The 25,094-nt window shown below is 38.2% G+C and overlaps 1 protein-coding gene across 4 annotated transcripts in view; it reads left to right on the top strand.

Annotated features, from left to right (window-relative positions):
• The window catches only part of LOC139738641 (transcriptional regulator protein Pur-beta-like), a 72,604-nt gene extending 48,249 nt beyond the window's left edge, over positions 1–24,355 (top strand). For 2 of the 4 annotated variants that reach the window (XM_071649255.1, XM_071649257.1), the window contains 4 exons: positions 20,184–20,405; positions 21,273–21,390; positions 22,119–22,234; positions 22,944–24,355. In XM_071649255.1, the coding sequence (XP_071505356.1) occupies positions 20,184–20,405; positions 21,273–21,390; positions 22,119–22,234; positions 22,944–23,081 (594 nt within the window). In that variant the 3' untranslated portion in view covers positions 23,082–24,355. The remainder of the gene's footprint in view (positions 1–20,183; positions 20,406–21,272; positions 21,391–22,118; positions 22,235–22,943) is intronic. The other 2 variants (XM_071649256.1, XM_071649258.1) reach the window with 1 other exon arrangement.
• Positions 24,356–25,094: the final 739 nt, after the last annotated feature.

Below are 25,094 nucleotides of genomic sequence, written 5' to 3'. Positions count from 1 at the left end.
CGCGGATCTGTGCACGTTGAAAGGGTGTATCGAGACCCTGCCCTGTGTAGCGAAAGCAGTGTGAAGTCTTTTTCTGTCCGCACTTTTGGCACCCTGATAATGTTCCGTGCAATCTCCCAAAATTCTCAGTGGCTACCTTCATTTGAACCTCACTCAGCAGTCAATAGAAACATTCCATACTCCCTCTCCAGTTTCCTGTCTATGTGGCTGCTGTCATATTCATAATGCAATTTATGGAACACCAGAGCCTCCCCCTACATGTGATCTACTTTCTATGAATGTAATAAACTTGAACCTGAAGACACAAAAGCTTTATCAAATTAACATGAATTCAGCTTTAACAAGTATGTATATAGCTAATAACACAGGGTGAAGACACCGTCATTGAAGACAACTTGAAATAGCAAAAGTGCATTAAAGCTGTCATTATTGAACATATCAAAGTTGATTCTATCTTTAGAACAGAAGTAGGTTGAAATGCATTGGTCCAATATTATCAGATAGAGATGAGCAAACAGAGCCAGAAGAGCTCTGACAAAATCAGCGTGAATATTTTTTTTTCTTTTTGTCTTTGGTTTTGGGTATTTTTTTTCTTTTTGCACTATTTCCATACCTCTTCCTATGACTGAATTCATCTCAAATTTTGCATTACAGCTGTCTTTTCTCCTGTGCACTGAATAGACTGTTTGAATGCATCCAAACAATGACGAGCATTTTAAAATTTGTAATAAGAATGGCTGAAATTTATGATTGATCAGAAGCTACATTTCCAGTGTATAAGGATACAATTTTGGCTAGTTTTTTAGTCTAGTTCAACTATGTAAATATGACATGAATGAATTTAGTAAAACTTCCATGATGATTTGTAATGATAATCATTACAAAACTATCACTTCTTACTCGTAGAGATTGTGATAGTATAATTTCTGTTGTTGGTAGTAGTAGTAGTAGTAGTACCATCAAAATTGTTAAAGAAAAGACTACAGATGCACATTTATGGAAAAAAATAGAAAGTATCCATAGAAATTGCTTTTTGTTGTAAATGGAATACAATTCATTCAGTCTAATCTTTATTCTAATTCAAGTGTTTGTTTGGTTTCTTTTGAATGGTGCTCGTGGTTCTTGTCGAATGTCAAATGCAATTCATGGTGCACATTTCTCAGTTTTTTGTGTATGTTCAGCAAATTTGTTTCATGTTGCTAATGCTTTAGACAATGAGATTTGCATAACAAATTTAAAGTCAAGAAGAAATTTAACAGGTGTTTTGAGGGTCCCAATCTTAAGAGGATCGTTCTAGTCCCTAGTGTGTAAGGTTTGAGGTATACTGCATTTCACATTTAAGTGTTAGTCAGGTACACTGTGTCTGTCTTGCTTTGTAAGATTTAATATTTTGAGTGCAATTTCTTTTGTGTTCTTTTTGTGTGTGCATGCTCTTACACTTTGCATATCTTTAATATTTCTTTTTAGAAGCACACTGTGTCAGTCTTTCAAGTTGAATAATAATGTTTGAATGGATGTTGCAAAGTATACTATTAACATACTGACCTAACATTGCAGAGTTGCTGCATCAAAGTAATGCTGACAAAGTTCACTCAAGTTCATCAATAGGAACAGATGGATTTTTTTTTATTCCTCAATTGAGGAAAAAGATAAGTGAAGGTTCCACTACTCATGACTTGGTAAACAGAAATAGTTGTGTTATTCTCATGCCATTCTCTTCGTCTTAACGATAACAAAGCGTTTCTTTTTATTCAAGAATTGTCCCCTTCGCAGAAACGGCAGTGCCCATACAGTGCGGCCTCGTCGCTTCTCTCCTCCCGTCCCCTCCCCTCACCCCCCTCACTATTATTAACGACCCAGCGCGATCTTCCGATTGATAGGGCACTGGCTGTATGCAGATGAGCGATCATGAAAATGGAATGAGAATCTCAACCCTTGTCGACGTCAGTTGGTTGGGGGTTCCTGGTACAGAGGAGACTTGGTGCGGCTCTTCCCCCCACTTGCCCTGGCCGGCAATCCTCCTCTCCATCACAATTCTCAGCTGCAGCTCTCCTACTTCTAAACTCTGAGTCTGTTCGCTTGCCGTTCACTCTCGCTGTCTTTTTTGTCTTTCTTTCTTTCACGTTTCTCAAGCTCTCTGTGAGCAGTGGAGTGAGGTCAGCTCTCGTTCGTCCGAGGGATCAGCTGGCTTCATGGCGTTTTGGCGGCAAACAGATGGGTCGCGGCATTCCAAGTTCATAGCCATTTGAATTGAGGGGAAAGAGAGGGATGAAGAGAGGAGTAGAAGGAGGGGAGAGAGGAGGAGGAGGGGGGGGGGGGGGGGGAGAGGATAGAGAAAAAGAGAGGGAGAGGGAGGGAGAGAGAAAGAAATGAGACTGAAGTTTCTTTATAAAGCGTGATCCATACCTTTATTTCATAGACAAAGCCAAGTACAGCATGGAGTGTTGACATGTACAATACCCTTCATAAGTTGAAATGATTTGTAATATTTTGTGAAAGAGTTTGCCGAAATTTGAAGAGCTTTATAGACATATTCTAGACAACATTTATCATTTATACCAGAGAGAGGACAATTTCACTTTTAAGCTGCCCATGACATAGTTGTTTTTCATGTTGGTTTCCCCCCCCCCCCCCCCAATAATATACTCACTTTTGGTGATAAGCACAATCAGGGTATGCAATCATGACTTTCTCACTTTAAGAAATTGTAACTTCTAAAAGAATGCACCAACTGACTTAAAAATTCACATGCAGCATGCTAAGACATCAGTAATCACATGTGGTAAGACAATAGCTAATTTCTTCTCATTTACTGTTAATTATTAAAGATTAATTACCTAAAAGTCCCCCAAAACCCACGTAATGCGTCAAAAAAAGCGTTTTACAACTTACGTAAAATCAAGATTTGAGGTCCATATTTTAAGTCTACCCCTATGTGTTTGGTATCAAATTAATGGATTTTTTCCTGGCATTGCTTGCATGCAGTAAAAAACAGTGGTTCTTTCAGCTGGAGAAAGTTATAAGGTCTGAAGTCCCATCCTGGTAGGAGTGTAATGCTGGCTTATTTTTGTGACATTGTGACCTTTTAACCCATGCTGTACAGCTATACATGGAGAAACAGCTTATTTTTCTGCTTTTCCTGAAAGTACTGAAGACACACTACAATATGGTGCGCTGTTTGCCAATAAATGTTCAGCCAGTTTTGAGTTTTGAGCCATTTTCAAATGCTGAGTAAAATAAGTGCTGCTGTTTTTCAGTATTTTCAGTGGGGTATATCCTAATTTGACTACTTTAAAGAATCTTTTCCCCTTAGGAATAAAAGTTGGCTGTACGTACGTACACTCACAAAACCGTGATTTTATCTTTTTATTCTTTTTCCCATTTAGATTCTTGAGAGTACACTGAAATAGACATGTGTTCTTGTGATATTGAAAATTCTGTTTTATTTTATTTTTTTAAAATAAATGTTTAGTATTATAAAATCCTCATTTTCTTTTTGATTTGGTTACTTGTTTTTCACCTCAGTTATAAATAGACTGTCACTCCTGAAAAGGTGGTTTGTTTAAAAAGTGATCCAACTTCAAACTTTACACAAATGTTTTGTAGCTCCAGACTCTCACAGTCACTTGAGTAAACCGATACTTACTATGTATAGCTAATGAAATGCCGTTTCGGATGCCTTATTTGAAAATTGGGCAATGCTGAAATAGTTGCAACCATTTTTTTTTTTCGTCAAAATCCTCCCAAAGTTCAATCAGCACATTTCTGCTGGACCCCCACCTCCGTTGATGTAGCTTTTCTCTTTATGAGTATTGCTAGTTGCACTCTAAATTTGCTGTAGAAATCATATCAGAGGGGAATGAAACCCAAATATACAGGAACATTGAGTGAACGCATCAATATTTTATAGTTGAAAACATCAGCAAAGTTTGACAAAAATCTCACAGTCCATCAAAACTTCTAAGGTAAGAATTTTTAAAGTTTCGATGCGGCCATGGCTAGATAGGAAGACGATAAAGATCAACAGTTGAAGAAAAGACTAGGTACAACACTGACGTAACATCATGTATGGACAGTAATGTATTAAGAAAATATTTAGAGAATTCCACAGAATGTGACTTGGAAAGAAAAAGATGAAAAGTACACGTTCTGTCGACAGGGTTCCATTACACATTCCATTACTGACGTAAGTTAGGGTAATATTATTCCCCCTGCTTTTTGGAAGAGGTTTGATAGTCAAATGCGCTCTCAATATACTAGGAAATAAAAATATGTTGATTTTTCTTATATCGGTGTCCGTACATTACCTCACAAAATGTTATAGTCTTCTCATCCATCGATATGGGGGCTCCTACACCTTAAAATTTGTAACTTTTTAACAAATTATCTGATTTTCCTCAAACCTTGCTGATCAATGTGCTACATTGATAGTTCTGCATTCCCTATCCGTGGATATATTTTTTGTTTTACCTTTAAAAAAAAAAAAAAACTCAAAGGAAAGATTTATTTGAACTTTATTCATCTAGTGATATGTTCAGGTATCTTTTACACTACATTTTTATTTTTAGAAGAAACATATAATGTAGAGGAAACGTTCAAACCGTGTCATTTCATTTGGAGGTAAGGGATGTAGCAAGTTATATGAACAAAGCAAAGCAAAGCAACAAAAAGAAAAAAAGAAAAAAAAAGAGATTGTAGCACATGATAGCATTCCAAACTCTTGTACAGCTTGTTACAGGTACTTTCAAGTTGGGGTTGCTGGTAATGTAATGAAGAATGTGTATCTTAACCATATCGAGGAAATCAACCAAGCATGTATGATGTTTAAATTCTGCTAAAAATCATGCTAAAGCCATGTAATCAAGTGTTCAAAAGTATCAGGAATTTTGTATTCAGTGTTCAACTATTTGTTCAGAACATAGTTGATATAAAAGGCTTTGTTTACCATTTGCAAGTGAAACAAACGCCCAGCTTTAGTGCTTCAAAATAGTTCTAAAATGTGAGTTAGGGATAGAAACATGCAATGGTGTAAAAAATATTAATCAGTATAGTCAGTGTTAATTATTGTTAATCATACAAACTGTGAACAAAAGTTATTATAAAATCATTTGTAATTTAAACCATCTAAAGTTATGGTTTACTGATCTTCTAATATTTTTGGTTTTATTGCAAAATGTTTATATGGTAGGATATTTTATGATACAACTGACCTACACATACATTGTATGCATCAAATGTAATATCTGGATCATTTTTTTTTTTTAAATCACTGCTCCCAATGGGAAACAATACCTTTAAAGATGGTGATGTCTTGAAACTGTGGTGTACTGCATTAATGTTTGTTTTTCTCTTTCATAGCATTTTTTCTGCTCATTATCAGATAATCTAGCTTGAGCTTCCAGGACCATGCAGCTCAGATATAGGGAAACTATTAAACAATGCCCTTACTTTACAGCAGATCACTCTACAAAGTTATAACAGTTTCTTTAAACAAATAAATAAATAAGAAAACACAATGTCAAATATGCTTTGCAATATGTGTATTCAAGGGCAATAATTCATTGCGTGGGTTACTTGATGGGGGTCTAGGTCTTAAACATTATGCACTATTTTCTCTATTCAACACTGCCTGTGCATGCCCCCTCCTTCCCTCCCGTCGATTCCCAGTCAATACAGCATAATTTCTCCAAGTCTTCGCTCAGGGCGCAATCGATTTCACTAGTCAAGGCCTACGACCTCAGTATTTGAATGGAATTACATCAATGAGGGACAACATCAAATGATGTGATGCCACATGCATTGTATTTTATTTTTGTTGTTGTTGTTGTTCAAAGTTATTGGAAGGAAAATTTGCCCCTACTGCGCCCTAACCAACCGCATCAAACATTTGTTTTCCCGATTCCCGTGGTGTTTTCATTAATAAGGTATTTCATTCAATATGTTATCACTGGCAGCCCCCTCCAACATCTGGTCGATCTCGACCGCGGATAATCAATTTTTTTTTTTCTTCGGCTGAACCGCTGATAGCTGGATTGATAATGAAGGTGAAAGACGCAGCCCCAGTTGTCACCCTCGCACGCCGTCGAGCCCATCGTCAATACCGTCACAGGGAATTAGTCTGTCTGAGATTTCTGCCCAGTTTATATTCCATCTTCACATCAGCCTTATTAAACATCGACAAGAAGTCGTCTCTCGCTTGGGCCGTTTTCATTTTGCTTTTTTAGATGCCAGCATATCATCCCACATCTGTTAGAATCCTCCAAGGCCGCAATCTTTCTAGACAGGTTTTAGTAACTTCCTTCTCTATTAGAAAAAGAGAGAGAGAGGACCACTAAAGAAAAAGAAAAAGAAAAAGCAAAAAGAGAATTAGGGAGAGTGAGAGAGAGAAGGAGAGAGAGAGAGAGCAACCACCTAGCAGCAATCGAAGCCTCATGCAGTGCCATGCAGCGTTTGCCCTTTATGCAGTGCCTTTTTTTTTCCAACCATTGGAAGCCTCGTTTAGCGTGTGTCTCATGCGTGCATCCCACACCAGCATAGTGTCTTTAACGTGTCCTCTGTGTGAACCCTCCCAGTGCAATGCTTGTCAGGAGATATTTATGTAATATATGCTTTTTTTCCCCCTCTCTCCCTCCCTCTCCCTCACTTTCTTCTTCTCTATCTCCACCTCTGTCTCTCTCTCACTTGCACCGTACACTGTTCATCTACAGTAGACGGGCACACACACAGTGGAAATACACCATTTGTGTGTGTGTGTGTGTGTGTGTGTGTGTGTGTTCCACTGTGCAGCAGTGCAGCCAGTGCTGGGGATGGCGTGGTGGAAATGCATGTGGTGTGCAGCTCGGTATATGCTGTTCAGAATGCAGCATGTGTGTGTAGATGTGTGTGTAGATGTGTGTGTGTGTGTGTGTGTGTGTGTGTGGTCCTGTGTCTATAGGAGCATGCATGTGAAGGGTAGAGAGAAAGAGAGAGAGAAAGTGGTATACTTATATTCACTTGATGCTCTCTCTCTCTGACTCTCTCTGATCAGGAAGAGTACCGATCAGCATGCCGTTAGGCTCTGGGTCAACCTGCCATTGCTCAGGATTTCTCTCTGGCTACAGGCTTTCCCATTCATACTTCATGAAATTGCTCTTAATTGTGGAAACATGACATAGACACGGCCGTTTCCCTCTGTTTTTCTCCCCCCCCCCCATTTTTTTTTTCTTTTCCCGCTGGCAGGAATTCAATGAAGATGCAAAGAAGAGGTGTTATTAAAGAGTTCTGCCATGTCCCTATAAAGGAATGGTAGTGTCATGGGCTTTAGGTTGTAATATGGAGGAGAAGTGTGAAATTGCATTACAGACAAGCATTGATGCTTTTGAGAGAATATCGTTTGTTTGTTACTTGTGTTTTGTGCATAGTGCATGCCTCCCTAAGGTTGAATTGTGTAGCTCTTTTTGTTAGAATTCTTTCCGATGGTAGCTTGAGTGACCGCCTCCCCTACCCCCCCCCCCCCCCCCGAAAAGAAAGAAAAAAAATCCTTTTTTTCAATCTCGACATTATACATAAGTGATCCTATAACCAGTTCTAAAGAGTACACTGGAAAATCAATTTATTCAAGATGCCTGCATGCCTAAATCATACACTTTTCTCTCTCTCTTGAAAACACATAAATGATCACTGGTATGATACGAAAAGTAAATTGTTCCGCTAGTTATTAATGGATAATATACACATTTTGTACCCATTATTACTGGTTTTCGTAAGCTCACAGGCTACACGGTGGGGCAAGCATTTTCTCATTATTTTGCATTCTGTCTAATTTCATGCCCTGAGATAACATCAATAATACATTTCACTGATTGAGCACTCCAGCTATCGTTCAGTGCAGTCTTTAATATACTTTACAAACGATGGTTTCTAGGTGCCATCAACCAAGTTCCATGCACTGTCAGTTTAAATATACACATTAAATCATTGCATATGTACACCTGCTCATTTGCAATTAAATCATTAAGCCATACATGTATGATTGTGTATTCACACAGGTACACACACATAAAGCACATATATATAATATACATTAGTGCATTCTTTCCATTGACTTCCGTTTGATATTTCCGGTGAACTCACCTTGGTGATGGGACAGGATGTATGATGTCGTCACACTGTAGAGTTGCCTTGAAGCAAGGATGAATGAGTGAGTGAAGGGATGTATGCTGGTATGATCTGTGATCCCTGGGTCTTCCCATCACGTGTGGCCTCAGACTCAATGCATCATGCCCCACCATCACTGACAGGTGAATTGGATGCAGGGATGGGGGGAACTCGGCCGTTTGCTGAGAATGGCAACGGTGTTCAAAATGTGCAGAGTTTCTTTTGAATTATTCCTCTAAGATATACGTTTTAACAGTGGTTGTGATGTCATCTCTTACCAAACTTATAGTCTGTATAATTTATGCGAAGGTGCTGGTGCATGCAATCACGTTAGTTTCTGAAATGTACATATTTTTGGGATTTGCATATTTAACTATTACTGAACTTAAGCAAATTTCTTCTGGTTTCGCTTTGTGATCGTATATTCTTGCACAACAAAGCCCAGATCACCTACTTTTCCTTTGGACGTGATGTTTAATTATTACCTCTGCCGTGGAGGTAATGTTTTTGTCAGCATTGGTTTGTTTGTCTCAAGATATTTCAGACAAAGTTGAAAATGTCACAAAGAACAGATGTGATTAAATTTGATGGTGATCTGTACTATCATCAAGATCCAGCACTTTTTCATTATTTTTTCCCTTTATCATTGAGAAATGGGGCTATTTTCTGCAGAACATTGTGGATATACTGTAAATAACTTCACAATGAAATAAACTTCACAAAAAGGATATTTTTGTGGCTGTTATATAGAAATACAGAATTAAAAGAAAAGTTTTTTTTTTTAAACTAATGAGATAATGTGTAGTGAACCCATATATAGGTGAGGACATACTTCTCACATGATGAAAATACGGACAAAAGAAGTGTATGAATACGCTGGCATATTATTATCTTCTTATCCAGAATAGAGTTATATGCATAATTAATTTATAGTATTTCAAAAAGAATATTAAGATAGAGTACTAGTATCCGAAAGAGCATCATTACCAACAGTGTAAAATAGTTTGTCATGCAATGAACCAGTTTGTGTGTCTGTAAATGTCATCATATGAAAGTAGAACTCTTAGTTGCAATTTTTTTTTTTTATTAGCACAAGCTACGAAATAGGTAGTTGTACTCTTGTTTTGTTTTGTTTTTCTATTTGCTGTGGCTGTGACCACTTTCTGTAGACAATAATTTTGGAATTAATAAGCAAAGGGCTTTTCATGGGGTGAACGTGGATTTAAGGTATTTGATGGAATGTAAGATTCAATTTGAAATTTGTACATCTTTATGTGATCGGCATCGATGGTCAGGAAATGATGTTGAAATAGAAAAATGCCAATGTTGTCTTGGTGACAAAATGACGTTAAACACTTGACAGAGTTCGTGGAGCTCAGCTACCATTCCGGATGTAATATGTTACACAGCAGTCACCCATATTAATTAATTTGTACAACTGTGTGTGTGTATGTCTGTGTGTGTGTGTGTGTGTGTGTGTGTGCTTTTCCTTTTAAATGTGGCAAAGCCAGTGTTATGAATTGCATACTTAGTACCACAAGACAGATATTGCCACCATTTCCTCTTTTTTTTTTCATTTCAATTTTTAATCAGGTGGGGGGTATGAACAAAAGCAGTAGCTGTGTATTAGCTGTTATGAGCGGTCAGTACCTATTTCTTAGGGCAATCAAGTCTACCCCACGGCATTTTCACAATTGGCCCATGCTTCCTGTGGGAAAAAAAAAAAGGCTTTTTAATGGAATTACTATGCTAATGGCTGTTTGGCATTAACATGAAAATCAAATAAATGTAAAAGACTCTTGTTTTCTGTTTAATTGAAGCAGTGGAATAAAATGGAGAGGCACTTTGTTAATGGAAGAGTAATGAATTACTTTAATATTGGAAATTGTTTCCATTACTATATTTTGAATTTTTAAATCTTGTTAGTCTTTCTTTTAAATTCAAATTATTTATTAACTCTGATGACATTGGTTTTTCCCCATGATTTTGACATTCATCTTGTAATTAACTTAGCTAAAAAGGCAATGATTCTTGTATGTAGATGGGGGAAACAGTTATACCCTGTACAGAGCATTGTTTGTGTGTATGAGTGTGTGTGTGTGTGTGTGTGTGTCTGTATTTTTTTTTTCTGTGTTTCAGAGGCGCCTTATTAAGGTGCTAATTTTTTTTAAAGTATATCCTTCATCTTTTTGAATGAAAGAATATTTAGTGACATCTAGCTTTGCCACGCTTTGCAAGAAAAGCATTACGAGAGATTTGCATTGCGTTGCACAACATGACTATAAAGTGCAGTGTATATATTCCATATATTCAGTGAGTGTAATTTCTAGACAGTTTTGCAAGTGGTTAGATTTATGACCATGGAGTAGAGTACTGAACAGAGAAATATATGCTTGCATATATTCAACTTCATGCCGGAATCAGAGTTGATATATTTTCATGAGTTTTGAATTAGAGAATAGCACCCGACTCGCAAAATTTGCTGGAATAAAAACCTTGCGATGAACACTTGTATTTATAAGGCCTATACAGTATTTGTGTGTGTGTGTGTGTGTTCAAGGATGTGAGTTATGTCAAGTGAATTCTGGTTACAGATCACATGGACTGTTCTGCCGTACTTTGGCAAAAGGAAGCAAGTGGCATATCATCCGAATTTGAGTTATTGATGTTTTCATAATTCACATAATGAGCTCTTCTTCCAGGCCAAATTTCATGCAGAAACACTCATCCTACTATTAAAGAGATAGTTAGATAAGACATCATGATAGTCCATTGACATCAGTTTAAATGACAGACACATTTTGCTCTTTTACCAGAAATGTCACTTTTGTCACTTGCTTCCTTTTGCCAAAGTAGGGCAGTGTTCCCTGTGATGTCACATCAGTCATCAACAGTAGATATGAACACATTGTCTATGGTGGATGTTAAGTTTTCTGTAGCATGAATTATGTGAGGGTGTGCCCTGTGACCTGTGTACTCAAATGCTACCCTGCCTTGCCACTGACAGTCTTTTACACCACACATTTATAAAAGTTGGCTGGTTTCAAAAGGTTAGAATCTTGAATCAGTTTCAAAGTTAAGATTGTGAATTATGCAAAATTTCTATTGTTTTACATGTATCTCCCCCTCCCCCATATACCTTTACAGAATAAATAATGCTCATTCTAATGATTATTACTTTTTGCTTGGTACTAGTACTTTGTTGACAATAGTTTATAGTGTTTATTTGTTTGTTTGTGTTGGGTGTTTTTTTTTTTTTTTTTTGCTCTGATAAGTTTTCCCCCCTATTTCCCATATTGATAATACATGGATTTTTCTTCTTTTTTTTTTCAAGGGACAGGTATTTTTTTAATTTCTTTGAATATTTAGTTATGATACACTTCCTTAATGCAAAATCATTTATTTTTCTTCTTAGCAGTTCTGCAAAAGAGTAGAGGTTCCACGTTGATTGTAAATTTTAAGTTGTATTACTGTAGTAAAATTACAGTCTCAGAAATGCTGTCAATTTCATTTTCTTCGTCAAACAACAGGTGTTTTTTTGTTTGTTTATTGTTTGTTTTGTTTTGTTGTTTTTTTTAGCCAGAGGGATCTATTGCTTGAGAAATTAATTTCTTCCAAAGTATATTGCAGATCTTCAAGTGCCAGATGCAGATTATATGAGGATATATTATCTTTGGTTTGTTTTAGGTCCCTCCTCCCCCCTCCCCCTTCTTCTTTAAGATTAACAATGCTCAAATATGACATTTCTGACATTAGGCAGAAGTTGGTGAGCCCGTAGATCTGTAGATTTTCCAACTAGACAGTAGGACCAAACAGTATGTACATGTATGGTTCATTCAAGTTATATTCCTTTATAAGTATGTATAGTGCAGGAGAACTTTGCAAGTCATTTTGCCAACCTACATTTGAAGAGAATATGTGTATATTTGAAAAGTTTGTTCGCAAAAACCGATAAGTCCATATTTGCCAAATGGAGATATTTGCGATTAAAGGTCAAGAAAAATAAAGAGAATAATAAGAAAATTTTTGCTTCTTTTGACCATAACTTCAATAATGTACCTTTATATGTAGTGACCAATATATCATTTAAAAGGTATTATTTTGTACTTTATGACAGAGACTGTACTTCAAGATCTTCAAAAATTGACTTGTCGGTTTTTGCGAACAAACTCTTCATTTGTATACAGAGAGGAAGCACTGTAACATCAATCATTTGCAGAATGGCATCTAATTCTAACTGGGTTTCTGTAAAATGTTGACTTGAACATTGCCTTTGAGATGAACAATTTAAAAAAAAAATGATTTGTGTGGAAGAATGATGAGAACACCTACTTTTTTTTACTGTATTATACCTTTTTCCCCATAGAATAAAATTCTGAAAGGTTCTAAAATAAATGCATGATCTATCTGTCCATGCAATTTAAGCCTGCATTTTTTTTTCTGCTTGTAGCAGATTTGTATTGACTGACACATCCAATGAATATGGAAGATTTTGTCAAAGCTTTTCCAGGGAGTGATAGCCAAGACATCTTATGAGTGCTTTGAAAGAAAAAAAAAATAGAGGTATGCCCAACATTAGAGTGTATTTTCTTCCCCAGTATATCCTAATATTCATAATTTGTGCACAGTTATTGTGATGAAGAATGGATATTATATAGAATGTAAGTGTGACAGATTGCATTTAATCCCGCATATTGAAGTTTTATTCATAAGTCCCTTTCTTCTTTTATTTAGTTATTATTTTGTTTTTAGAGAAGTATGAAATTTAAATGCCGTACAATACCTTTCATTGGTACTAGCCCTCATATTCTCTATTTTTAGCTCACCTGAGCCAAAGGCTCATGTGAGCTATTGCGATCGCCCTTCGTCCGGCGTCCGGCGTGCGTCGTGCGTCGTGCGTCGTCCGTCGTCCGTCGTCCGTCGTGCGTAAACTTTTTACATTTTCATCTTCTTCTTGAAAACCCCAAGACCGATTTTCATCAAACTTGGCAGGTAGCATCCCTAGGGGGTTAGGAACTCAATTTGTTAAAATGGGCACCATGACCCACCCAGGGGGCCCCCAGGGGGGCCCAAACCCCCCAAATTTAAGGAATCTTTAAAAATCTTCTTCTCTAGAACCAGAAGTGATAGAGCTAAGTTAATGCTATGAGTTAGTTCATTGATGACTGTAGTTTCAAGTTTGTTCATGGCAGAATCAGGGATGCCCCCCTTGGGACCCAGGGGAGGGGGGTGGGGAGGGGTTCTAATGGGGCCTAAATTGTACATTTTCATCTTCTTCTTGAGAACCCCATGACCCATTTTCACCAAACTTGGCAGGTAGCATCCCTAGGGGGTTAGGAACTCAATTTGTTAAAATGGGCACCATGCCCCACCCAGGGGGCCCCCAGGGGACCCCCAGGGGGCCCAAATCCCCAAAATTAAGGAATCTTTAAAAATCTTCTTCTCTAGAACCAGAAGTGATGGAGCTAAGTTAATACTATGAGTTAGTACATTGATGACTGCAGTTTCAAGTTTGTTCATGGCAGAATCAGGGGTGCCCCCCTTGGGACCCAGGGGAGGGAGGTGAGGAGGGGTCCTAATGGGGCCTAAATTGTACATTTTTATCTTCTTTTTTAGAACCCCATGACCCATTTTCACCAAACTTGGCAGGTAGCATCCCTAAGGGGTTAGGATCTCAATTTGTTAAAATGGGCACCATGTCCCACCCAGGGGGCCCCCAGGGGGGCCCAAACCCCCCAAATGAAGGAATCGTTAAAAATTTTCCTCTAGAATCAGAAGTTATACAGCTAAGATAATACTATGAGTGAGTACATTAATGACTGTAGTTTCGAGTTTGTTCATAGGAGATCCAGGGGTGCCCCTCTTGGGGGCAGGGGTGGGGGGGGGGGGGGGTGGGGGGGGGGTGGGGGTGGGGGGTTGGTTAGGAAGGTCCAAATGGGGGCCTGAATCGTACATTGTCATCTTCTTCCTGAAAACCTCATGATAGATTTTCGTCAAACTTGGCAGGTAGCATCCTTAGGGGGTCAGGATCTCAATTTATCAAAATGGGCACCATGCCCCACCCAGAGGGCCCCAGGGGGCCCCCAATCCCCCAAATTATTAAAGGAATCTTTAAAAATTTGGGCCCTTATTGTACATTTTCATCTTCTACTTCAGAATGCCTGGTCAAATTTTGGTAGAGCTGTGAATAATTTAGATTAGTGACTGCGTGAAAGGTGAACTTGCGATACTCAGGTGAGCGCTAGACCCGCGGGTCTCTTGTTATTTTGTATAATGTGTCTGTGTGTGTGTGTGTTTTAAAGGCTCAGATCCTGATATGATTTTGAAGGTACATTGTAATTTATTTGAAATGTGCAATGAAGTGTCATCAATTATTGATGAAAGACTACATTGCTATTGCATACTATCATCTCAGCCCATGTCTGAGAAACAAAAGAAAACATTCTTTCTTGTTCTCATGAGATTGTTTTTCTGTGTATGTGTCTGTGTGTGTGTCATGCCTGCTCTGTGTTTGTATTTACTTTAAGAGCATACTATGTAAGCAAATGCAATAGGAGATTTCCATGACACTGACATGTGTACATATGCTAGTGGCAGATTAAACAACAACAACAACAAATTAAAACAAAACAAAACAAACCAAATTCAACTGTTAAATAGCCTGGGACTAGTTTGACAGTTTAAGAGCTTTGGAATTATTTAACAGATTTTTAATATCTCTTCAACAATATGGATAGATGATGACAAACCCATGTAATTTTTTTTCCCCCCGCAGCACGCATCAAGACGAAAACAGAATTTTCTCAGTCCTGTGGGATTGTTGCTGCACGAGTTATCATGAAGTTGATGTAATTGTAATGGCCTCTCAAAGTAAGCTACGGATAGTGCATTTGAGAAAGACTAGATAAATTGGTAGTAGTCATCATCTGAATTCCCAAAAAGAGGTTGGAAGAGAATTTTCCAAAATGACATGACAAATAAAAGGCATAAAATGCATTGAGGAATTTGGAAGTTTTATTTCTTTTTTTTTCTTTATTGAAACAAGTGTTTCATGAACAAGAAATTGTTCAAATGGCAGAGAATTGTTTACCTTACCATGTAGGTAGGAGTTTGATTGCAAAATGAGTTAACTCCGTTCTTGTTGATATGCAATATAGTACAATTAATTGAAGCTTCTTAAAACAAAGAAAATAAAAAGTTCATCAGTAATCGTGAAGTGTTATTCAAGATTATGTCTTGGTATGTGACAAGTATGTATCACAGAGATATTTTTGATGTCAGATGGTAGACTTACTTTTTAAAATGCTTGAAAATGGCACTTAAGCTGTTTTATCATTAAACGCTACATTTAAAACACCAACAACAAAAGGTAAGAGCAAAAAATGATAAAAGAATACAGCACGGAACCACAGAAATGTGGTTTTATGGGACTTGATGGATTTCAAATGTGTACATTTCTATGCATACTGCAGATTTAGAAAGCTTCTTTAATGCCAACCTCAGTGTGAGGGAAAGCAGGGAAAGGCTGAAGATCAAGTCTTGGCCGATCTAGAAACTGACCGCCATTGACTGGCTCCTCCCTGACCTCTTGCCTCCCGCGGACACGTGAGCAGACTTGCGCCTCCATTTTTTTTTTCTTCCTTTCTATCTCGCCACTCCTTCGTGGCCGATATCTCGTCTCAACCCGTGCATAATTTCTGCCCTCTCGCACGCAGACACGTACACTATGGTACACAATGTCGTACTATGTATGTGGCATGAACATGTGCATTGTATGCACATATACGCCATGTATGTATGTATTGTATGGCGTTGTGCGAACCTATTTCAAATACCACACACACACACACACACACACACACACACTTCACGCAAACATACACAGAGGCGCGTATGCCATTCGTTGACAACTTTAATGTATTTTTCTTGTTCTATTTTGATCGGCGCTGCGCAGATGATATCATTGGTGGGCACAAAAAGGGATGTTCAGCTATGAATTTTACCGTAAGCCCTGTAAGTACATTACAAGTATGGCCATTAATACACACATACATCACTCTCAAGAATATGACTTCCCTTTTTCTGTTCTTTTTTTTTTTTGCGGTGGCTTGCAACTATCGTGGCCACACATGTCGTCGGAAGTGATGTGATGTGAATGATAGCGCAAAAGGTCAGTGTATATTTAATAACTCAAGCGCTCACCACCTTGTGGTTACAGCTGCTAATCCAACACTTCTAGTATGGATTGTTTGCTGCTTTTGGTCTTGTGAATACATTTTCTCAATAGACGTTCTAATCTTCAAACTTGACATAACTAATGGAAGAGAAGATTAACTGACCCAACAAGTGAATTCATTGGAGCATGATTTTGATGGCTTAGTGCCATGTCATTACAGTGGCTAGGTTTATTCCAATATGTGAAAATATGCAAGACACTCTCTATTTTGTTTTTATATTGAAAAGTAGCACATTGAGAAGTTAAACAACAAGTAACACACAGAAGGGTCATCCGATGTAAATTCCTAAACATTCTTTTGTTGTCAATCAATGTCCGTTTCATTTCCTGTCCAACGACTATATATTTTTTTTTTCAGAAAAAAAAATATGGATTTTAAGTATCTCGTTGACCGTGAATTATCAGCATTGGAGATATTGAGATTTATAAACCCATGGGTTTCTATGCACACATTGCACAGAGCTCTAGAGACTCCACATTTCATAAAGAGAGTACAGGTGACATCAGCTTGTTTGGAGTACTCATGATGGTCACTTTTCCCTGTGCTTGTCTTTGGACAAAAATTTTTAATCTTTTCATTATTTTTTTGACACGAACTATCCACTTAACTCTGTATTCATTTGAATGTGTTGATTGATACATTCATTCCCTGGTCATTTACTTCTGTTTGCCTCATTTTTTTTCTCCAAAATTAGAGCAGGTTTTTCAGATCAAGCTTTGTGTTGTAATTTGCCCCCTCCCCCCTTATTGTCTAGTCGTCAAGGCTTTAAGTGTGAGTTTTTATTTCCTCTTTGCCAGGTCAAAGTACATGTACAGCTGTAAATAGAAAAAAAAAAACACAGAAATACATGAAAGTAAAATGAAACTCTAAACATATAAACCGACCTGTATTTCTAAAGCTTATTTGACGGAAACCAAAACTCCATCACAAATAAATGTGTATAAAATTAAAAGTTGATTGTGTTCCATAGTATTCTATTATCTTTTGGTACTTTTTTTTTTACCAAGGACTTTTTTTCATTTGACAGCTATCTATAAAAGTTAGAATACCTGGCCAGATAAGTCAATAATCAATCTGCAATTCCACAAGTGTTTTAGGTAAAAACCACCATGGCACTCGGGCAGTGCACAATTTGTATTGACATACATGTATATTTGAAGACTTCAGCAGCTTTTACAATGTCTATACAGCAAAGACTAAAGAGTTCATCTAGTGAACATAATTTTGCTGACACGAGCATGAGTAACACGAACTCGTACATTTGAAAAAAATGGCTGACTATTTCTTCTTTGTGCATGTAGAGTGATTTTGAGAACTCTACTGCTGATCTTGTGTAACTAGTGTGTTATTTGTTTAAAAGCGAAATTGGCAAGATTGTCTGGAATCCATGGTATTTCTCTTCCAAAAGAATGCCATAAAGCGGCGTGATTTATATACGAAGTAGAGTTTTGGCCTCGCGGAGGGGAAGAAGGGAAGATTTATATGTATGGGCAGTTTTCACTTCATTGTGTGCATAGACAGTGAACGTCATGTCTTCTACTACTGCTCAGTGTAAAGTAGAATATGGGTGCGGCAGGGGCTGTGTGTATAGGAGTTGATTGCGTATAGCCAAGTTCGTTCCTGATGCCTCCCTAAATAGACGGCCATCATGTACATTAACATTCCAGACAGCGCTAGAGGTAGGGACATTCCGAGATCTTTCGCCGCAATGCGAAAGAAAAGCAAAGATATTATGCCTCCAAACAAGGGATATGGACGAATGCCAAGTAAATAATAATGATAAAAGATAAGAGATTTTGTGTATTTGTAAACCACAGCATACAATATTTTGCAAAAGCCAGACATTCAGATGTTTCTATTTTGGTCAATACGAGGCATAATGAGTGTTTTGCCATTTTCGTTCATTATTGTGTTTGTCCACTTGTTGAATCTGAGAGATAGATTGATGTAGGAAATCAACAGTTGAACTACTTATAATACATTATTACATTAGTCCTCCACCTCAAGCTTGTGGTCAGTCGACATATTCAATTATTTGTTGCACCCATCCACATGATTTGTCTGAATTCTCATGATGGCAGTGATCAAGGAATTTTCCTTCACTGCCTATTTGTTTTGACCACAATGTATTCACGTCATAGGGGCTAGTCTAATCAGCAGTGTTAATCAAGATGTGTTTTGGTACATGGAAATCATTGACATTAGATTAGAATAATGGTTAATTACTTATTTCAGTGTCTTTTATTCATTTATCCATTATGATTATCAACATGAATTATTTTTCAGTAGTCTCTGTGAGCACTTTTCCTGTGAAGAAAACAAAGCAAAGGATTTTTATTTTTCATCGGTCATTCTGTTGCTGGGGATTGCAAAGCATATACTGTAAAACATGATATATTCGCGGCATGAAATTTTCGCGAATTGGAGCTGACAGCCTTTTTCGCGGCATGAAATTTTCGCGAATTGCCACTGGCATTCAATGCATGTAGTGTAGACAAAAACTTTCGCGTGCATTTTAATTTCGTGAATTTTGACGCTCGCGAAATTCGCGAAATTAAAATGCACGCGAAAATTTCTCGTTTTACAGTAGATTGTTTCCATGACAGTTTTATGCCACCACAGTTGGTTTTCATCGATGGCCATCCTAGTCTATTCATATTTCATATCAAAGTTTAGAGGTAGGTACAATGTGATCAGATGACAAGAGAGAAGCTAAATTTGAAAAAAACTTTTCCAAATGTTTCTCAATGCAAGATTTTCTCCCAAGTTTAAAGTTGACCCTGACTGAACGCAAACTGACATCCACAAGTTCCAGACAAAAGTGACATTTGATTCATACAAACCAGTGGTACATCTTCTACAACTACTACTACTACCATTACTACTTCTACTACTACTACTACTACTACTACTACTACTACTACTACTACTACTACTACTACTACTACTACCACTACTATACTACTACTACTACTACTACTACTACTACTACTACTACTACTAACTACTACTACTACCACTACTATACTACTACTACTACTACTACTACTACTACTACTACTACTACTACTACTACTACTACTACCACTACTATACTACTACTACTACTACTACTACTACTACTACTACTACTACTACTACTACTATACTACTACTACTACTACTACTACTACTACTACTACTACTAACTACTACTACTACCACTACTATACTACTACTACTACTACTACTACTACTACTACCACTACTATTCTACTACTACTACTACTACTACTACTACTACTTCTACTACTATCATTACTACTACTACTACTACTACCGCTACTACTAACATTACTATACTACTACTACTACTACTGCTACTACTACTACTACTACTACTACTACTACTACTACTACTACTACTACTACTGTATTACTACTACTACCGTACTACTACTACTACCAATTCTTCTTCTTCTTCTTTTCCTTTTCTTCTTCCTCTTTCCTTCTTTTTTTTTCCTTCTCCCTTTGTTTCTGTTCCTGTTGGTAATACTTTCTGTGTCTCTGTTTCTTCTTCCCATCTTTCCTTGTTCTTGTAAATCTTTATTCCTAATACTCTTTAGTTTTCTTCTTTGTCATATGAACGTGCTGAGCAAAAAAATTGAGCTGTAACTTTTTAGGTACGTTGTATTTGTGCATGTGAGCTGTCCTTATGGTTGTATAGTGTTCTCTTTACTCCCACGGAAAGTTATGCCAATGATTTCCATGGCTTTCTTGCTAAAAATCTTATTTTTTCCCCCTTCTTTTCTGTGTGTTTTGCCACAACAGGTGGGCGGTCGAGGAGGGAAGAGTCGATTAACGCTGGGCATGGCGGCTGCGGCCGAGTTCCGGAATCACCTCACAGACTTCAGCGAGCACTACGCACAGCTGGGGCCGGCGAGCCATGACAACCCACCCGACGACGGGAGACTCAAGAGTGAGGTGATCATAAAGGACAACCGACGATACTACCTGGACCTCAAGGAGAACTCGCGAGGGCGCTTTTTAAAGGTGCGGGATAGAGTGTTGAGTATCAAGGCAGCAGCCTGCATTAGAACCCAGCGCACGCTTTCCCGTGTGTATGAATGCAGGGCCCTCAAATGAAAACAGTGTTTGTCCACTGATACAGCTATTTTGATAGACTAATCTTTAATACTATTAGGAGGCCATGATGATAATGTCTGTCCCATTTGCAAGGAGCATCCTTTAGTCTACACAAGTGACCTAATCCATAATAGTGTGTAATATCTGGGGCACTAAACTAGATTATATGCATAACATCGCGAAGCAAACATGCACCGTTTCTTGAGTAGAAACATATCTTTAGAAAATTGACTACATTGTACTTGCACTTCACAGTTAAGTGTTATAGTGAATGGCATGAATATATGAAACAGTGAAATGTACAAAATTTGCCACACTAATTCTACCACTCACAGGTAATAGAATCCCAATATGCTGTACACACTTTAACATTTCAGAGCATGCCCAGACTTCATGTACGTGAGTGCTCCTTAAGTTTCAATATCAAAAAATCTTATGGTAGAAACCCGGCGCTGGACTTTCCTAATGACACAAGGGCTGGTGTGAACGCTTGGACAGGTAGTATTCTGTGTACATGTACCTCTCTTGCTGTAAACTCCAGTTGAGCTCACATCAAACACATGTCACACTACATTGATTTCACATTTTATACTTGTAGAAAAACTTTGGATTTGTACAACATAATAGTAATCTAGGGTTTGAGACATGGGGCTTATCCTTTCACTAAAAAGACTGACACGCAAAAAACAAACAAACAAACACACACACACACACAATGAAAAACACAAAACAAAACAGTCTTTCTCTCTTTTCTCCTCAAATTCTCTGTTCCAGGTGTCACAGACTATCAACAGAGGTCCAAGAACCCAGATTGCTGTGCCTGCCCAAGGATTAGTGGAGTTCAAGAATGCACTCACAGAACTTCTAGACGAGTATGGAGTAGAGAGCGCAGGTGAGTCTCAAAGTCTCAATTATCATCCCTTTCTTTGCCATAATCTTAGAATAATATGTGACTCGCTACAACAAAAGGATCCTAAAGTCGCTGACGGGCAAGCCAAGCATGGCCCAGAAAAATGTTATTTTCAGGCCTTTCCTTTGATCATTTAGCTTCGAAATTTCGGCAGATTGTAGAAGATACATTAGACTTCAAAATTATGTTAAAACAGAAATCTGAACGTTTTGACAGATTTTGGTGATCTGACTTCAAACTCGATTTTCTCGGCTCACCCGTCAGCGACTTTAGGATCCTTTTGTTGTAGCGGGTCACATATGGTACAAGGCCATGGGGTTGTCCACGCTAATTGGCACTTCAAGTACCCAAAAGGGTTTCAGAGAATTATGGTGGGTTTTAATCGCCTGTAGCCACGAGTCAAGCTGTAGAAACTACTCTGCTTGTTGATTACACAGTTTATACAGTTCATGGCATTAAAGAATTTAAATTCTACAAATTGCGTGGAATGAATTAGGAACAAAAGTATAGAATACAGGCATTTGGCAATTTTTCATAAATTCAACCCATGAAGGGCACGATTGTAGCTATTGCTGTATATTAGCAATTATAGCATAGAAAGATGTCCTACTCTAGGTAGATACTTGTACAAGTAATGGGCTGTTTTGTATACATGGAGGGACCATTTTTCATCAGTGCAACCCATGTGCTCTCTTGACTTTGTTTTGCAGAGGAAGGCCAAGGAAACGTCCCGGAGAGTAAATCATTTAGGGTAGAAAATAAGAACTTCTACTTTGACATTGGACAGAACTTCCGCGGTGTGTACATGAGAGTCAGCGAAGTACAGGTGAGACCGCACCCTTCGCCCGAGAGGCGAAGATTTTGTTTGTTGTTTTGCTTTTTTATTTTCTGCGTCCACCTCATTCGGTTGTTGGCGTCGATGACACGTTTTTAGGCAATGCCGAAAAGCCTCTTGAGATGATGGTTTGAGGAGGGTTAGATTGAATGCTGAAGAAGACATACAGCTGCAGAAAAATGCACTCACTCGCTCCTGAAAAGACCAACATGGACCAGATGTCTGTGTAGTTTAGACTCAGTAAGAATACTCAAATATTCAAATGTCCATTGCTAGTCTTTGTATTTTCTGTATAAATTTAGTGTTGGTGTGTTGTTAATTTTGTAAGTAAATGTCCACTTGCAAAATGTGTGGACGAGACAAATTTCTGTGAAATATTTGATGCTTACAGTCTTTAGATGCTTTCTACATGTACATGCTTGTGTTGGCAATTACTTGGACTGTAATCAGATTTGTGCTGCATTTCTGTGCACAAGTTGTAGTCATATCAGAGGGATGGAGTGACCATTGACCATCATGATTAACTTTCGTGATCATTGTGCCAAAACTGTGAGTCCATTTCTCCCCTATATCTGTATTCGTATGTTTAATTAAGTCAGTTCAGAATTTTGGGAGCACAAAAGCGGCAGCTGGTTTTCCTTGCACACTGGTCAATGACCGTCCTGATGGCTGTCTTACACTGTATGTCTTTCCTGTCCAGCCTCGCAACCAGTTCCGCACATCGATCACGATTCCGGAGAGGTCATGGGCCCGCTTCCGCGACATCTTCTCAGAGTACGTGGACCGGATGAAGGAGATTCGAGCGGGAGAAGGCGGGCAAGGGGATGAAGGGGATTAAGATAATCCGAAAGCCGATCTTAATCCCCTTTTGATCCTCATCCCCCCAACACAAACACCCTCTGCCTCAGACTGAAGAAAGACGGGAAAAGTACACATTTTAGATAACATTTTACAAAAGAGTTGGAGAAAACAGTGCAGATGAAATTACAGTGTGTGTATTCATGCAGTGTTGGTTTCAGGAGATTTTGAGAAAGGAGAAGTGGAAAAAAAACAGAAAAAAAATAATTTATATAAATGAAAGATATTATATCACATTTAGATGGATTTTGTATTGATGAACTGCAAGGATTAATTTTGCTTAAAAAGAAAGGAAGCGATGGAATTCATATTTTGTCAAGTATTGTGAGAGTAAACTTGTGAATTCCAAGATTTTATGCTACCAAAGCGCAACAGGTTTTTATTTGTGTTTTATTTGTTTGTGTCTTCTTAAAAGAAAGGAAACATAAGCAAGTGGATGTGAAGAATATTGAAATCACACTTTGATCAGGGAATAAAAGAAGAAAAACAGAGAAGGGCTGTAAGGCGAGATGGGAAAAAAAAACGGAGGTTCTCAGTCCTTACACGAGTCAGACAAGAAAGATATCGCTTCCTTTGCCTTCAGAGCATGAATTCCCAAGTTACTAAGCAACCATTGCCTGATGCTCTCGTAATATAACAATGAAAGATTATATACCCTTGATGAAATCAAGCCCCTTGCGGTCAGAAATCCAAATCCAGAAATTTTGAATCAATTACAGCATGCATTGGAGAGCTCTTTGGTCCGTTTCAGAGAACTGGCTTTAGAATGAGAATATTATGTGGGGCGTGGCATAAAAGTATTGAGATCTATCAGGTGTAAGGGGCCATCAAGAGGATAACAGTGGAGTAGAGCAGGAACGACCATTCAAGCCAAACCAACACGTCATCTCGATCTCAGTGCGGTTCATTTTCTGCATCTGATGACTACCCAAACAGCGATCTTTGATGTCATGACGCCTGCAATTTTTTCGCGCCCCGTAGCCTTTGGCGTTATTAACAGGAAGGCTGCGTTTCTACGGATACTGGGTGGCGTGCACGTGAGATGGAGCCGTGGGTGGGTGGTGACTGAAACGGAGCGACCTGTTTGATCGTAGTGGGACCGGACACCAACCGGAGGAGAATGGGTCTACGCACAAGGAATTCGCAATCTTTTGACAGGTGATATGATTGGTTAGTCTGAAGGGAGGGGGGTAGAGTACGTGGGAGAGGGGGTACTGGGGAGTAGGTCAGCTTCACAATAGTGGGCAAAGGTAAACAAAGGAAACAAGTAAACAAACAAAGGTTTGGGTACTGTGAAATGAGTTCTGAGTCCTTTCCGCATCGCATGTGATGTAGGTAGGAACAAGCCGCCGAAAATCATTCGAAGATTTTTCGGGGGGAAATATAAAACGGGGGATGAGCGAGGGTGAGAGGATTGGTATCTAGAAATTTGCGTATGAAGAGGAGTGCGTTTCTAACCAGCAATGTCATCAGACACAGAGAGAAAAAAAATGTTATGAAAAAGCATATATTAAAAAAAAAAAATGATGGTGTATGTTTGATACATCTTCTGATGTGTAATGCGTTTGTATCTTACGTTCGCACGAGGACAGTTGTCACTTATAGGCACGATTTATCGAGTTGGCGTTATTGAAAGTAGGATTTAAAGAAAACAAACAAACAGTGGAATAAAGCAGACGATTAGAGTTGGCACGATGTTAAAGGAAGTATAACCAAGAATGGCGGGTGAAGAGCTGTCTAGAGAAGCCAGGTTTTTGTGTGACTTTGAATATTGCATTAGAGATATTGTAATCGAACCTACCTTTTTTTCTGAATGGGTCGTGAAAAACTAGATGACAAAAAAAGATACGATGTTGTATATGTGTTTGATATAGGCACCTAAAAGTAAGAGATGTTTCAGATTTTTATAGAGATCTGTGTTTTTTGCTTTCTTCTCTCTCCTCTCTGTACTTTAATTCCTTACTCTCTATATTTTCTAGTCCCAAATTGGTCT

The sequence above is a fragment of the Diadema antillarum genome, unplaced genomic scaffold, assembly GCF_040938485.1.
Source record: "Diadema antillarum isolate AM-2024a unplaced genomic scaffold, OU_Dant_1.0 seq00000762_RagTag, whole genome shotgun sequence".
NCBI classification, from domain to species: Eukaryota; Metazoa; Echinodermata; class Echinoidea; order Diadematoida; family Diadematidae; genus Diadema; species Diadema antillarum.
The sequence above is the reverse complement of the archived record's forward strand: the minus strand, read 5'-3'. Positions and strand labels throughout refer to the sequence as shown.